Source organism: Chrysemys picta, chromosome 11 (genome assembly GCF_011386835.1).
Source record: "Chrysemys picta bellii isolate R12L10 chromosome 11, ASM1138683v2, whole genome shotgun sequence".
In the NCBI taxonomy this organism is placed as follows: domain Eukaryota; kingdom Metazoa; phylum Chordata; order Testudines; family Emydidae; genus Chrysemys; species Chrysemys picta.
The window spans coordinates 57,765,203-57,779,303 of record NC_088801.1 but is presented as its reverse complement, the minus strand read 5'-3'; the positions used below and the strand labels follow the sequence as shown (position 1 = coordinate 57,779,303).

The following is a 14,101-nucleotide window of genomic DNA, read 5'->3' as shown; positions in this document are numbered from 1 at the left end:
CTGACCCAGGTTCAGGGTCCCAGGACCCTGCAGGCCTGGAGGGTCTGAGCATGGATTAAGTCAGGCCCCACAGTCTGAGTCCTATCACTTTGCAGTATAGACACAGCCCTGCTTGACTTGGGGCCTGGGAGTCAGCCTGAAGTATCCCACAATTCCATGGGACAACTTCCTTATTCCTTTCTAGCCCAACCATCTGCAATCCACTCTGGAAAACAGAAGCCACTCCCCCCACCCACCTTTGCAAACAGCAGGAGCTCAGGTTAGCATTAATCCAGTCTCTTCTGATCATCCATCTGCAAGCATGCAGTCAGTGAGCCTTGTGGGTTTGAAATGGAGAGCAAACCATTCAAGCCTTTTGCAAAGTGAGCTACTTCCTGGTAATCTGCAGGGTGAGCAGTAGAGAAGCAATGCCTTGTTGTTGAGGAAATATTTAAGTAGGAAATGTTTGTCCCCATATTTTTATTTTTTCCTTCACTATCTCTCAAGATGAAGAGAAGCTAATTGCTTCTTAGAGCCAGATATAGCCCAATATCCACCTGGGGAACTTCCATTGATGTCACTCAGAGAAATGAGCAAAGATTGGGCATAAATGATGTCCCTCATTTGAAAAGCAAACAAGGACATTCATGCTTTAAGATTTTTTTTGAAGGGGAAATAGCATCATGTAGTGCAACTGAATAAAGCTCTCTAGTAACAATTAGGCAGACGTAACTATGACAAAGTGAAGGGTAGCAAATAAGCCGCCTAGTCAGGCATTTCATTAATGTGGTGACAGAGGGCCAGATTTTCATACCTTCTGCTGAGTAGTAGGTTACTTCACAAGCAGTCCCTTTGAAGTCAATAGAGCTACTTGTGGCTCAAGGTGCTATTCAGCGTGACTCGGGGTATTGGAATCTAGTCCACAACAGAAAGTAAAGGCCAGATCCAGAATCCATTGAAGTTAGTTGAAAGACTCCAGCTGACATCAGTGAGTTTTAGGTCAGGGCCCAAATGTCAAAGATGAATTTCAACAAGCAAGGAATAAAGCCCTAAAAATCAAATAAACAAATAAGAGAACTGATCTTGGTGGGACTTTTACTTGAATAAGAACTGCAAGATTGGGCCCAAAGTGCATGCTGAGTGTGGTTGTTGCCACAAAGATGAATATAAACAAATGAGATGCTCATGTGGTTTGGTACTGCAAAGCAGCAAACATTAGAGATTTTAGGGAGTAACTTTTAATTTTTTTGGAAGAAACAAGGTTTTTAGAACATTTAAAACTATCTAGGATTTTTTTAAATAGAAAATTCAGATGGATGTGATATCCACTCAAATATCCATCTCCACTTTCTGCTGCATGTTGCCATAAGAGATTTGTAAGAGTCATAGCTCTCCTGTGGGAGAGATGGTTCCTATAGTGAAAAACAGTTTGGATGCAACTGCAACTTTTCATACGCAAAAAAATAATTCCAATTAGTCATAGAAAAGTGACTGATAAAGGTGGAGAATTGGACTGTGCACCTGGATAACTGTGACTATATACATTCCAAACTTAAGAATTTTTCCAGACTCTGAGTAGTTTACCAATGAAAAATACCAATATATTATGTATTAAATACAATTTATACTTGATCTTACAGATCTTTCATTATGGAATAACAGACAGAAATCAAATGCATTATATTTTTTAATTTGTTTTGTATAGAGCAATATTGTGAGTATATAATATAGATATATGGAGAGAAAGAGCGCTGTATAGACTTGTACTGAAAAATTCTATAAGAGCATCTGTTTTCATTGCAGACCATGATGTATGAACTTCCTGTTATTTTTTCTAACATTAGCTGCTCTACGAACAACAGAGTGGACTGGTACAACCACATATCTATAGCAGGCATCTTGCTACTACGCATTTAATCTTCAATTTATTTTGTTCAACCTAGATTTGGTTTTTCTAAGAAGCAAACACTGCCTGGCTAAAATGCTGCATTGTTATGACAAAAATAACCTTGAGCATATTGAGCAAAGCCTTGAAAGTATGAGGTGAACTACTGCTGATTATTTGGAATTAATAAAAATGCCAACAGGTTTTTAAGCAGCAACTGATTTAAATTGATTCTGTTTTCTGACACACTAGCTTTTTGTCAGCATTTCAACTAGCACCTCGAGTGAGAAACTGAAATGGAAAAAAATAAATTTGCTTTGTCTCTCTTCTTGGCGAGAATTTAAGCCACCAAAGTCACAGCTGGCACTGAAAGAACAGTGGCATCAGCAGAGGCCTCTATTCTTGCAGGGCATAAATTGCACTGAGATACCCTAGCAACACTGCTGCGGGATGGTCTGGGCTCGGTGCTCTCTGGACGATGCTTTCTTTGGTTTTTTTCTGTATTTGTGAGATTCTCTGTGGTCCTTGTAGCTGTGGACTGGTCTTGATTTTTCATAGCTCCTTTATTTTTAGGTCTGAAACTATGCTGTTGTCTTCTGTGTTCATATCTGGAACTGCTCTTTATATTATTTTGATCTGTTTCGTTACTGGCACATTGTGACTTGACAGACCCATTGAGCCGGATGCCGTGATACTGTGAGTTAAATCTTCGTCTCTGGCTAGACGGCCCATTCTATCAAGAAGGAAAATGAATGATCGTTAGGTTGCACGCCCCCTTAAAAGATGCTGTTAAAAACAAATATAACACAGTGAATATTAATAAGTATATGCAGAATCAAATTCCTTATGCAGCCAGTGCATTTGTTTAACCCTGGATGTAACAGAACATATAAGCTTGATCATTGCTAGCGCTCTGTTAAAAACAGCTATATCTACAAGACCCTCACTACAGAGTTTGCACCTGAGCAGTTTGCAAATGCGCGTGCTGGTCAAAAGGTGATGATGTATTAGACAGCTCCACAGAAACACCAGCAGCAAAGGTAAGTAGCAGTAAAAAACGTGGGCCCTGACCCTCAAAGGTATTTAGGTGCCTTACTTGTATTGGAATCAATGGGAGTGAGGCACCCAAATACCTCTGAGGATCTGGACTCAGGTTCACTTTGACTCCCCCGGCCCTGGTCCGGCAAAACTCAGCCTGACTTCCTCAGGAGCTTTACCCAAGTAAGCACTACAGGACAGGGTATTGCAGGGAGCTCCTGTAAATGAAACAGATGTAAACATGCCACAGTATAGTAAGCAGAACTACTGAGCTTGTGAAATCCACCTCTACCCCGATATAACGCGACCCGATATAACACGAATTCAGATAGAACGCAGTAAAGCAGCACTCCAAGGGGGGGGGGGGGGGGGGGACTGCGCACTCCGGCGGATCAAAGCAAGTTCGATACAACACGGTTTCACCTATAACGCGGTAAAAATTTTTGGCTCCTGAGGATAGTGTTATATCGGGGTAGAGGTGTAATATAATTCTCTTGAAATCAGGCAGATTTCAAATTTCAAGATCTACCACATCCTGAAGGCATGAGTTGATCACTTACCAATAGGAATAAATATGTCCCCATAGCATAGTGTAGGGCAATTAGGTACCAGGCAGGGTCTTAAAAACCTTGCTCTGAAGCAAATGGTAGTGGTCACAGGGCATTGATCTGTTCTTGGTATGGCAATTCCTATGTTCCTCCATCACATATGTTCCACACAGTCATGAAACTGGATTTGGAAAACATCTACTAGTTCATTTTGTCCATCCCTGCGAATGGTGAATTGCATATGATGTATTGCACAATGGTATTTGGTTTTGTGTTGTTCACTTGTAATACTGCAGATTTTCCCATGAGTTTGTGACTGTTGAACTTCAGTCTAGCTTGTATCTAGTTTCTCACCTGTTTATTTGTTGGGGTTACTTGGGGAGAGGATTCTGTGGGATTGGAAATAAGATGATTTGGCATTTTAGTGCTGGCCGTTTTACTATCAAAGTTCTTGATGTGACTAGAGGATTTTCGGGAGTGTGTACTTTGCTTGCCAGATGCCACATGCGAAGTCACTGACAGCAGCACAGAACTGCATGGTGTTCTTGAGGAGTAGTTGTTCTTTGGATGAGAAACTACAAAAGAAAAACACTCAGTGTTATCAGGTACATCATCAGCACCAAAACACAAAGCCCAGATGTGTATCTCAGTTACACCAGAATTCAGTGGAGTCATTTCAGAATCAGGTCCATAGCCTTTTATTTATTCTTGTTCCAGAAGACATTTTTGGAGATCAAGGGCCAATCCTGGTGCAACCCACTGACCTTGGTGGAGTTACCCCAGGGATGTGTTCAGCAGGAGACTATCTTGAAGAAGCTCCACAATTTCAAAACTCTTAGGAAGAGGTCAATATTTAGGAGAGGCTGCTCTTCCAAAGGGAAATATGGCTCAGAATGCAATAAAAACAAGAGAGGAATTGCCCTGGCATGGGCATCCATATTGGGCAGGCCTGGATCCACATTATGTTCTGCAGGATTTTTCTCTCTGTGCTGCTAAGACCCAAATCTCAAATTCCTTTTTATGGATTCAGTCCTCCAAAGTGCTAAGTACTCTCTACTCCCATCAGCTTCACAGCTCAGCAGCTCACAGGACTGGGATCTATGTCAATCTAACTCTTCCTGGGATGTAATCCGGGTCAATACCTCTGTGGACATAATCCAGTGAAACTGTGAGCTGGATTGTAGCACAGAGCTGTAACACCATGTTAGGGGCAGCGAGGAAGCACATCACCCCTTCAGGAGCTCTGGGAGCATGCATAATGTTTCCCAGAAGCGTGGCCACCTTACCCCCTTTGGGAAGGGTGCATGCAGTACCCAGTTCTCTCTTAGTGCTGACACTGGTGTGGGCCCTGGGGAGTCCTTGAGTTCCCTGAGTGGAAAGTCTCTCATTGTACCCTTTGCCCTCTTGTCCAAGAGGCTTCTTGCTTCTTCTCCATTCCTTGTCTACCTGCACAGGGCCAGGCACAATCCGTACCCCAAAGGCAAAGAGAGATATTACTCAGTAGAGCTGCCTGAAGGTAAAAAGCACTGTCCCCCAGGAGTAAAGCCAGAGCCTGGATGTCTATATTTGTGTGCTGGGATGCCTATCTTGCTGAAGGGAGGTGCTGTTTGTGACATTGGCAGAGAGAGGCTGTAAGCTGGTTTTCAAGCTGCTTTGATGCTGGCTAAGAACTCTAAACACACTGTGTAAAGACTGAAGGTATGTGAAACTCTGTTAAATCAGCAGTGAAATCTGCCGTCTCTTCCACTGGGTGTTTCCATTGCCAGCATCAGAAACAGCATCACTCCGCTGGCTGCCTCCGGCACTAGGCTAGAAAAGGTCAGCTGGATTTGTAGCTAGTATTTTTTTAACAATAAAAAATGTAAAATATTGGCTCTTTATTCCTGGTGCCTATTGCTTCTTCGTCTGTGAACTTTTAAACGGTTGGGCTGAACAAACTCGCTGCAGGTTTCCTCACATTGAAATACTGTCTCAGTTCTTGTAATAGGAAAAACAGAATGTTTTAATGAGCATCCCCTAGCAGCGGAGAGAGAAATACACAAAAAGAGGCAAGTGCCGATAATTCCCCCACTGCTCATGGTCAATGGGAGTTGTACTCAGTGCCAGCTTAACCCATGGTTGGCCTCTTTGGGAAACATACACTTCTGGGTCCCTACCTTCTAATATGCACAACGAAGAACAGCTGTACAGTACAGGCAGTGTGGCTGGGCTGGCCATGCTGTGGATCCACCGGGACTAGCGGCTCATCCTGCTGCTGCTAGGTGCACCGCTCACCCTAAGTTCCCTGTAAGCTACGCGGCTGTGCAGCAGCCTTCTTAGTGTCACGCAGGCACTCAGGGAACCTGCCCGGAGGACCGGCCGGGGAAGGGGTGCCCCTCCCCGGGCCCCAACCTAGACCGGCCTCCCCTACCCCGGCCCGAACGCCCTGGCCAGACCCGAACCCAGCCGCAGCCAGTGCCTATCCTGCGGCCCCAGCCCTGGAGCTGACACGGTGGGGAGAGGGCCCTTTCTTCCCCAGCCCAGGTGCTGCTGCAGGGAGAGAGAGCTGGGGGAAGTCCTCTCTCCCTGCCGTAGCCCCAGAGCACTCTCCTGCACTCCAAACCCCTCATCCCCAGCCCCACCCCAGAGCCCGCAGCCCCAGCCCTCACTCCTGCACCCAACTCTCTGCCCCAGCCCTGAGCCCCTCATCCCCGGCCCCACCCAGAGCCCGCACGCCCAGCCGGAGCCCTCACATTCCTGCACCCAACCCTCTGCCCCAACCCTCAGCCCTCTCCCACACTCCGAACCCCACCACACGAAGACTGTTATGTGCACCAGTATGAAGGTGGTATGTCACGCATCACCGCCATATTGGTGCACATAACAAAATTCATTCCGCACATGGGTGGGAAAAATTAGAGGGAACACTGCTCACCATGATGGAGGGATGGCTGGGCCAAATTTGAGTGAGTGGCATTGCAACCTGGCTCATGGGGTTGCATTACTATTCAGATTTGGCCCAGCCACCCCTCCATCATGGTGAGCAGCACCACAAGTAGCAGCAAGATGAGTCAGTCCTAGTGAATCCACAGCATGGCCAGCCTAGCTGTGATGAATGTATTGCATGGCTGTTCAGTAGGTCCTAGGCCTTCTCCCTGAATTTTGGCCCTAGGTACATGCCCACTTTGTCATGTGATAATCCAAAACTGGTTGTGCCCCTTACACCTTGGACTGAATTTGGCCTGGAAATTGAAGTGAATTTCATGCTGATAAAAGGCTGCTGCGATGGAGTTTTCACTCCTTCTACAGAAGAGGTATAGCATGGGTAACAGCCATGCAAGCTTCCTTTTTATGCCCCAACAATGTGCCTCCACTCTGACTTGCAAGTTGCAAAGGCCATCTCTAGGAGTGAGAGGATAGTCCAGTCTCCATGGCTCCTTCAATAATAGCCTAGGGAGCCTGCCAACCCAGAGGCTTGATTCTGATATGGATGCTTGTCAACTACTACCTTGATGGAGACCACAAACTCATCTCATATATGCCACTGGAAAACTACTTGAGGAATTGCCACTGTTCAATCTCACATGTTTCTGTCATTCCTGCTACCACCCCATTCAAAGGGTTGCATCTCAAACACTTACAGATTTTGGCTTAAAGTTCACTAAAACCAACTCTTCAGTTCTGGATCCCTACAGCACTTCCATAGGGTCTTCAGCCATTTGAGTTTCTGGCCCATTAGTAGTCTCAGAAAGGGCTCTGGTGCTGTAAATAGATTATGGCTGCCCCACCTCGCTCTGCTCTGACTTCTGATTACAGAACTTCCTTGTCCCACTTCGTCTTACAAGCACAGATGATGCAAATATGCATCAAGAGCAAGAGATGGTGGACAGAGTCTTCAGCGTCCAGAGAGAAGGGAAGTTTCCAGCCAGATATATAGTTTTATCTAATGTTCAACATTATTCAGGGAGGATTCCCCATCTCCCCACCACTAGGATGAAAAAAGAGGTTGCATCCTAATGCCAAGTGTATTTACAAACCAAGCACGAGCTAGTTTTTGTAGTGTTTTTTTAATCTCTTATTTATTTATTTCCCACCACTAGGTGACCTCTTAGCAAAAATAATGTAACTCCATACTGCTGAACTGCACAGAGCAAAACAGTGACATATAGATCTCTCTTTTATAAGCAGAGAGGATGATCTGAGCTGCGCTGGCATTGCATTCTACCATTCTGTCTTTTTATGACAGACAGGCTGGTGTGGAAGCCAGTGCAAGCATCAAGCTACCTGTCATAAAGTGGGCTACTTACTTTTTAACAGAAAATACATATTTTCCTTTAGGAGATTGTAAAAAAATAAATAGTACAATGAAGATGTGTTATATTTTAAAGTGATCTTATAGAGATGATTACACTTTGGAGAGCGAGCAACTGGAACACTTTAAAATCTATCACCCACAGATGTGTATCATTCCTGTTGCTTTCATTTCACACTGACAGCTGTCTTACACTGTCAGATTGTGCAGCTTACCCTCCCTGGCTGCTCAAACCCCACAAGTTCCTTACGTTGCACAAACTTGTGTTAGTAGTTCCTGCAAAAAGACCCCAATTCAGCAAAGCCTTTCAGCACATGCTTAGCTATAAGCACATTACTAATTATTTGTACTACAGTGGCATCTCAAGGTCCCAGTCTTGGTCAGGGTCCCATGATGGTAAGCATTATACAGACAGACAGTCCCTGCCTTGAAGATCTTACAATCTAAATAGACAAGCCAAACAAAGGATGGGACAGAGACAAAAGGCCCAGAGAGAGGAACTGACTATTCCAGCAAAACTAGGAATAGAGTCCAGTTCTCTTGAGTCCCAGTCCAATGCCCTGCTGTCTCATCACTATCCTTAATAGTAGTAGCCCTACAGATTGCAATGTTCTGAATTCAGTGGGTCAGCTCATGTGCTCAGAGTTAGGTAATTGCATTGATAAGCCAATTAACCTGTGAAGTTCACTGCAGCTGCAGGTTATTTAGGGAAATATTTAGTAAAATTAAAAAAATGAGTATATGTTTACATCACTAGCAGCTGTGGTTACACTAGCTAGGATGACAATAAAAGAACTTCCAAATCCTTAAGCTTTAGGGCATGAGATAGTTACCATGAGATCACTGTGCATAATTGGATGCATTATTTGGAAATTCATGCTTTCCTCCAGCACATCTGGGATTGGCCACTAACAGAGACAGGATACTGGGTTAGATGGATCCCTCAGACTGTTCCGCCATAACAGTTCCTGTGTTCTTGTGCATTAAACTGTTTGTGACTTGAGGGAAACAATTCTTAGGCAATGGAATCACAAGATTCATTCTGGCAGATTCACGATTTGATTTTCTTGCTATTTATAGTAACTCCTTGGAAACCTGAAACTGGAAATAGTTTTTCCTCCAGAAATCGTTTTTCCTCCACCATGCCATGTTTTTGTTTGCTCATGAGTGCTGGGGCTGCTAGGATGGTTTTTTTGGGGTGTGTGGGGGGGTAGATGGCTGGAGGGAGGAGAAAAGAATTGAAGTATTTGTTTTTTTAAAAACATACAAGTCTTGCATGATATAATGAGAAATAAGAGAGGTCAAATTTTGCATCCGGGGAACATGCCTTTTGGAGCAGACAATAGTTGTGAGCAGCTCAGTAAATTTACAGACAGACAGGTGTAAAATACCTTGTGCCAAATTTAGCTTCTGCAAAAAACTACACATCTTCTGAAATCAGTGCAGTTGCTCCCTCTTATGCCAGGGCTGAATCTGGTCCCTTGACATCATGGTAGTGCAGAGAAGTCAAATTGTCACTACAATCACACAACACTTACTTTGAAAATCACCAGAACTTACTTTCTCCGCAGAGCTGAATTTGGGTTTTTAGCTGTTCTATGTCGCAGGAGAACCGGGCAGACCTACCCAGCTCTTCATCATATTTGCGTTCACTCACAAAGTGCTACAAAAATACACGGAAATTAACATTGACTAACATTCTAATGTATCCCACTTCATTATATGGATGGTGAAGAAATCACCCTAATGTTAATTATCCCAAAGTCACTGTAAGGTCTCCGCTGTCTGTCATCCACCAATGCTCAGGCTCTCTGCACAGAATCTGAGCAAATAAAACAGGAGGAGTTTCCCATTCTGTATTAAGTTCTGGCAGTGTAAAGGGACCTTGAAATAGGTGTACATTACACTGTACAATACATCCAGTTTAAGGTCCCTTTTCAATGCCAGAGATGGAATCAGGCCCAAAGTGGCCTGATGATTGCTAGGCCTCTCAGCGGCCTTTGATTTCGACCGAAAGATTTTGTTGACTCACTTGCAGAACCTGGTGGAAGTGGCTGGGAATGCCCTTCTGTAGCTTTGCTTCCTCCTCTATGACAGGTACCAAAGGGTAGAAATAAGTCTCTTGGCTTCCTTCCTGAGAGCTCTGACATGTGGGGTTATACAGAGCTCCAACTTGTAGCCCCTCCTGGTCACTGCATATGCCTCCACCAGGAAGGGGAGAGAGCAAGGTATTTTGGTGTGCTACAATAATATACCAGCAGTACTCTGTTCTGGGGGTTACCTGTTCACTTACAAGTGCACTTCAAGGTACTGGTTACAGTCCAAAAAGCCTTAGCAGCAACCATTCAACAACCATTATGGAGGGGATGGCCTCTTTCCTGATGTCACGTCATCCCCAGTGTCAGTTTCTGTGCCAAGGCAATCTCAGCGAAGCTGTCACCTGCAGTCTGAGTTGGTGTGCTTCACAGCACAATACAAGAAGAACCAGATTGACTGATGGATCAATTTGATATTTGGGAAAAGGAGCTTGTGTCATTCTTCCACTGTGCAGAGGTTTTTGTTCTTTGGCCTTTAAGCTTACAGGCTCAATATTGGCCATAACTAATTGGGACTAATAACTCTGGGATGCACACGCAGCAGAAGCCCCTGCTACACTATTTAATAGGGTGCAGCTTGGACCTCCTCCATACTAGTTTCTATTCATTGGCCAGAAGTACAGAGGCTTGCCCTGAGCAGGTGCCCCTCCCTGCCACACCCACAAATGGTCAGCAACATTCAGGTCCTAAGCATTTATAGCACAGAATAGGGATACAAAGTTATGCTGGCAGCACAGGCTCAGTAGCCATGTAAAGAGAGCACGCATCCAAATGGAAGGGTCTTGGTGGACTAACCTTAATTTCAGCCCTGAGTTCAGCCAGTTGTGTCTCAGCCATCTGACTAGCTAAGTCTGTCAGTCTCTTTAGCTCCTCAGCTCTTTTCTGACGAGCAGTCAAGATTTCCACTGCCAAGCAAAAACGATAATACATTAGTGCTAGGAACATAATCGCTTTTTAACTAATTACTGTCTGTACATTAACATTGTTTGCAGCGTTGTTGTAGCTGTGTTGGTTCCAGGATAGTAGAGAGACAAGGTGGCTGAGGTAATATCTTGTATTGGACCAATTTCTGTTGGTGAGAGACACAAGCTTTTGAGCTTACACAGAGCACTTCTTTAGGTCTGGGAAGAAGAGCTCTGTGCAGCTGGAAAGCTTGGAAAAGGTATTATCTCACCCACCTTGTCTCTGTTCATTAACATTATACATCAACATGGGGAAAACATACAACATGCCAAGCACATTTCCATCCATATGACCCTGTCTGCACCGATTAATCCAAATCAATGGATTTAACATAACCGTTTATTGTTAAGAAATTGATATGCTGTTAGAAAATCAAAATCCCCACCCAAAGTTAAACCTGCCCTTCCACATTTAGACAACCAGATGGTACATATGGTGTTTTGAGCTTTTTCCAATGCTTTTTTTAAAGCACAAAATCATCGAGGACTCAGCTGAGATGTAGGAAGTGACTTGAGCCAACAGCCTTACATCCGGGTGCATGATGTCTTTTATTTAGATGTGACCATTTTATCCCCTTCTGAAAGAATTCTGTTAATATATAGTTTGTCTAATTTATAAGAGTTATGGTTTTGCTTTCAAGTACAGATTATGCTCTTATGCAGTTTATCTAATGAAGCCATATTCCATTTATGTAACAAATTCTAAATGCATAAGATTTTGATGAAAAATATTAAATATACAAGACTTCACATGTTGTATACCCTGTATAAGGAAATGATTATTTTACACTCCCTAATCTGCTATTAGAAAAAATTCTTATAAACCACAAGAGCAATGGCCAACTCTTTCTTGATGCTTAGGATTATGTAATATGACAAATTGTGGAGGACAATGAAATTTGCAGTTATCTAAACATTGATGATCCATGTGTTTGCAAAATCTGATTCAGCAGTAGGGAAATGGTGGGGTTTGCATTAATGCAAAGGGAGGAAAGGTGATATTTTAAATAATGTTTTTATGGCAGAAGCACAGGCCTGGGAGCCAAGAGACCTTGGTACACATCCTCAGCTGATGTAAACTGTTAGATTTGGTTGACTTCCCTGGAACTCTGACAATTTACACCAGCTGGATCTACCCCCTAATTTCTATGCTTGCTTTGCCACAGATTTCCTGAGTGACGTTGGCTCTTAGGGCTTATGTACCCAGGGAAGTTATTGTGTAATAAGCTAGGATGTGACTTTAGAGTGTGAACACTCTTACTCTGTACTCAGAGTGACTTTTTGTGGTTTAGCTAAATTAATCCACACAAAGCACTTTTAGTGCAGAATAAGAGCGTCCAGGCAGGGAGTTAGTGTGGGACAGCTACTGTGTTTTAAAATTCACACCCTGTTTTACTGGACACTAACATCCCATGTAGACAAGCCCTTACCCTCTTTGTGCCTCCATTATACCATCATTAAAATGAGGTGTAATATGACCAAATCTTACAGAGGGTTTGTGTTGATTAATCCCCTAATTTTTGTAAAGAGATTTGAGTTCCTCACATGAAGGCTCTGTGGCAGCGAAGAGCACTGATAGTTATGCTTAAGTGGTGGCCTTTTCTTTGCTCCTTAGCTGATCTTTTCATTCCACCCATCATCCCTAGCCATACGTGGAATATAGCCTCCAGCGTTGTTATGTGGGGAATCCCTGTTGGATTGCTAAACAAGTCACTACGTTTTATAGTGATCACCTTGCTTATACTTTATTCCTGGCTGAAGGATTATTTTAAATTGTGCTAACTGTGCTGTCTCTACAGTTTCAGGACCACATTTTCCAAAGAGACTATCCAAATCATGTGCTCAAATTCCACAGCTGCAGACGCACGCTGGCATGTGGTACACATGCAAATACCTATTTTTGCACACTGTTAAGGTTATCAATTTGGGAAATTTGACCTATAGAAATACACCTATATAACGCGACCTGATATAACACAAATTCGGATATAACGTGGTAAAGCAGTGCTCTGGGGGGAGGGGGGAGAGGGAGGGCTGCGCACTCCGGTGGATCAAAGCAAGTTCAATATAACGCGGTTTCACCTATAACACAGTAAGATTTTTTGGCTCCCGAGGACAGTATTCTATCGGGGTAGAGGTGTAGTAAAAATGATCATCAGTTAAATAATCCTCCCATGTGGCAGAAAGATGTGAAGATAAATAATAACATAATTATTAATTAATACTACACACATTTCAGTAATAACAGCAACCCGAAGATCTAAAAGCACTTTACAGACTCTAACCCTCACAATAGCCCTGAGAGACAGCAGAAGCTGCAATTTAAAGAAAGGCACAGAAACCTGCCCAAACACACATATAGTGTCAATGGGAGAGCAGGGAATTGAATCCAAAGTGATATATTAATACAGCACAAACCCAATAGGTACGTCCTAAGTTAGAATCTCTGTATAATATAACTAGTTTTACTTAACCCAAAAAGTGGATTGTAGCCTCAGACTAGATTAATGTGTAGCCCTCTGATAACATCAGAGCTGTACTGTGGATTTCTAAAATGTGGCTTTATTTGTGCATTGGATCTTGCTCCACTGACATCAATGGGAATTTTGCCATTGACTTCATTGAAGCAGGAGCATGCCCACCAGGGGAAAACCAATGAAAGACTGACTGTATCTTAATCCGTGACAGACACAAATCTTCTTCCTGAGTTACTAATATTGGGACAAATCCTGAGCTCACTGCTCAGCCTTTTTAGTCCTTACTCAGACATACTCCCACTAGAGCTGGTTTAAAAGTGTTATTGCTAATATGGGGTGTGCCGCAGCTGCTGCAGTGTCCCATTAAATCATTGTTGTGTGTTACCTTTTCCCTCACCAGAATATACCTATCTAGATGACACCTATACAAGAGACAGAAATTAGATGAAAGTCTGGAATGCATCTGATCAGATTTGCCTCAACAGATAATTAGAAAAACAGGTTTTGAGCAACATCTGTTTTTTAAGATACCTTTTAAATTCATGAGCATAATTACAACTTTCCTTAAAAAGGCTGTAAAGCCAAATATAGCCGTATTATTGATATTTCACTATATATCTTCATATATTCAAAGTCATGTATATAGTACTATAGTGAACCAAATGAGAGATATTTTACTGTTTCACCATTAGCAAACGAATGCAGGGATTGAGAACGGAAAATGCAAGAAGCACTGCACAAGCTGTAACAGTAGGTTAAGTCTCATCATTTGAAATCTCTAGATTACTTGGGATCACAGGTTTAAATCTTAACTGGGTTGATTCT

The 14,101-nt window shown here is 43.1% G+C and overlaps 2 protein-coding genes across 17 annotated transcripts in view; one reads left to right on the top strand and one right to left on the bottom strand.

Moving 5' to 3' along the window:
- Positions 1 to 14,101, top strand: part of LOC135974151 (serine/arginine repetitive matrix protein 2-like) — a 994,828-nt gene that overhangs the window by 861,703 nt on the left and 119,024 nt on the right. The gene's annotated exons all lie outside the window — the stretch shown is intronic.
- Positions 1,649 to 14,101, bottom strand: part of SPATS2L (spermatogenesis associated serine rich 2 like) — a 166,035-nt gene continuing 153,582 nt past the window's right edge. For all 16 annotated transcript variants that reach the window (XM_065560913.1, XM_065560910.1, XM_065560912.1 and 13 more), the window contains 4 exons: positions 10,633 to 10,742; positions 9,302 to 9,404; positions 3,805 to 4,025; positions 1,649 to 2,597 (listed from right to left, as the gene is read on the bottom strand). In XM_065560913.1, the coding sequence (XP_065416985.1) occupies positions 2,205 to 2,597; positions 3,805 to 4,025; positions 9,302 to 9,404; positions 10,633 to 10,742 (827 nt within the window). In that variant the 3' untranslated portion in view covers positions 1,649 to 2,204. The remainder of the gene's footprint in view (positions 2,598 to 3,804; positions 4,026 to 9,301; positions 9,405 to 10,632; positions 10,743 to 14,101) is intronic.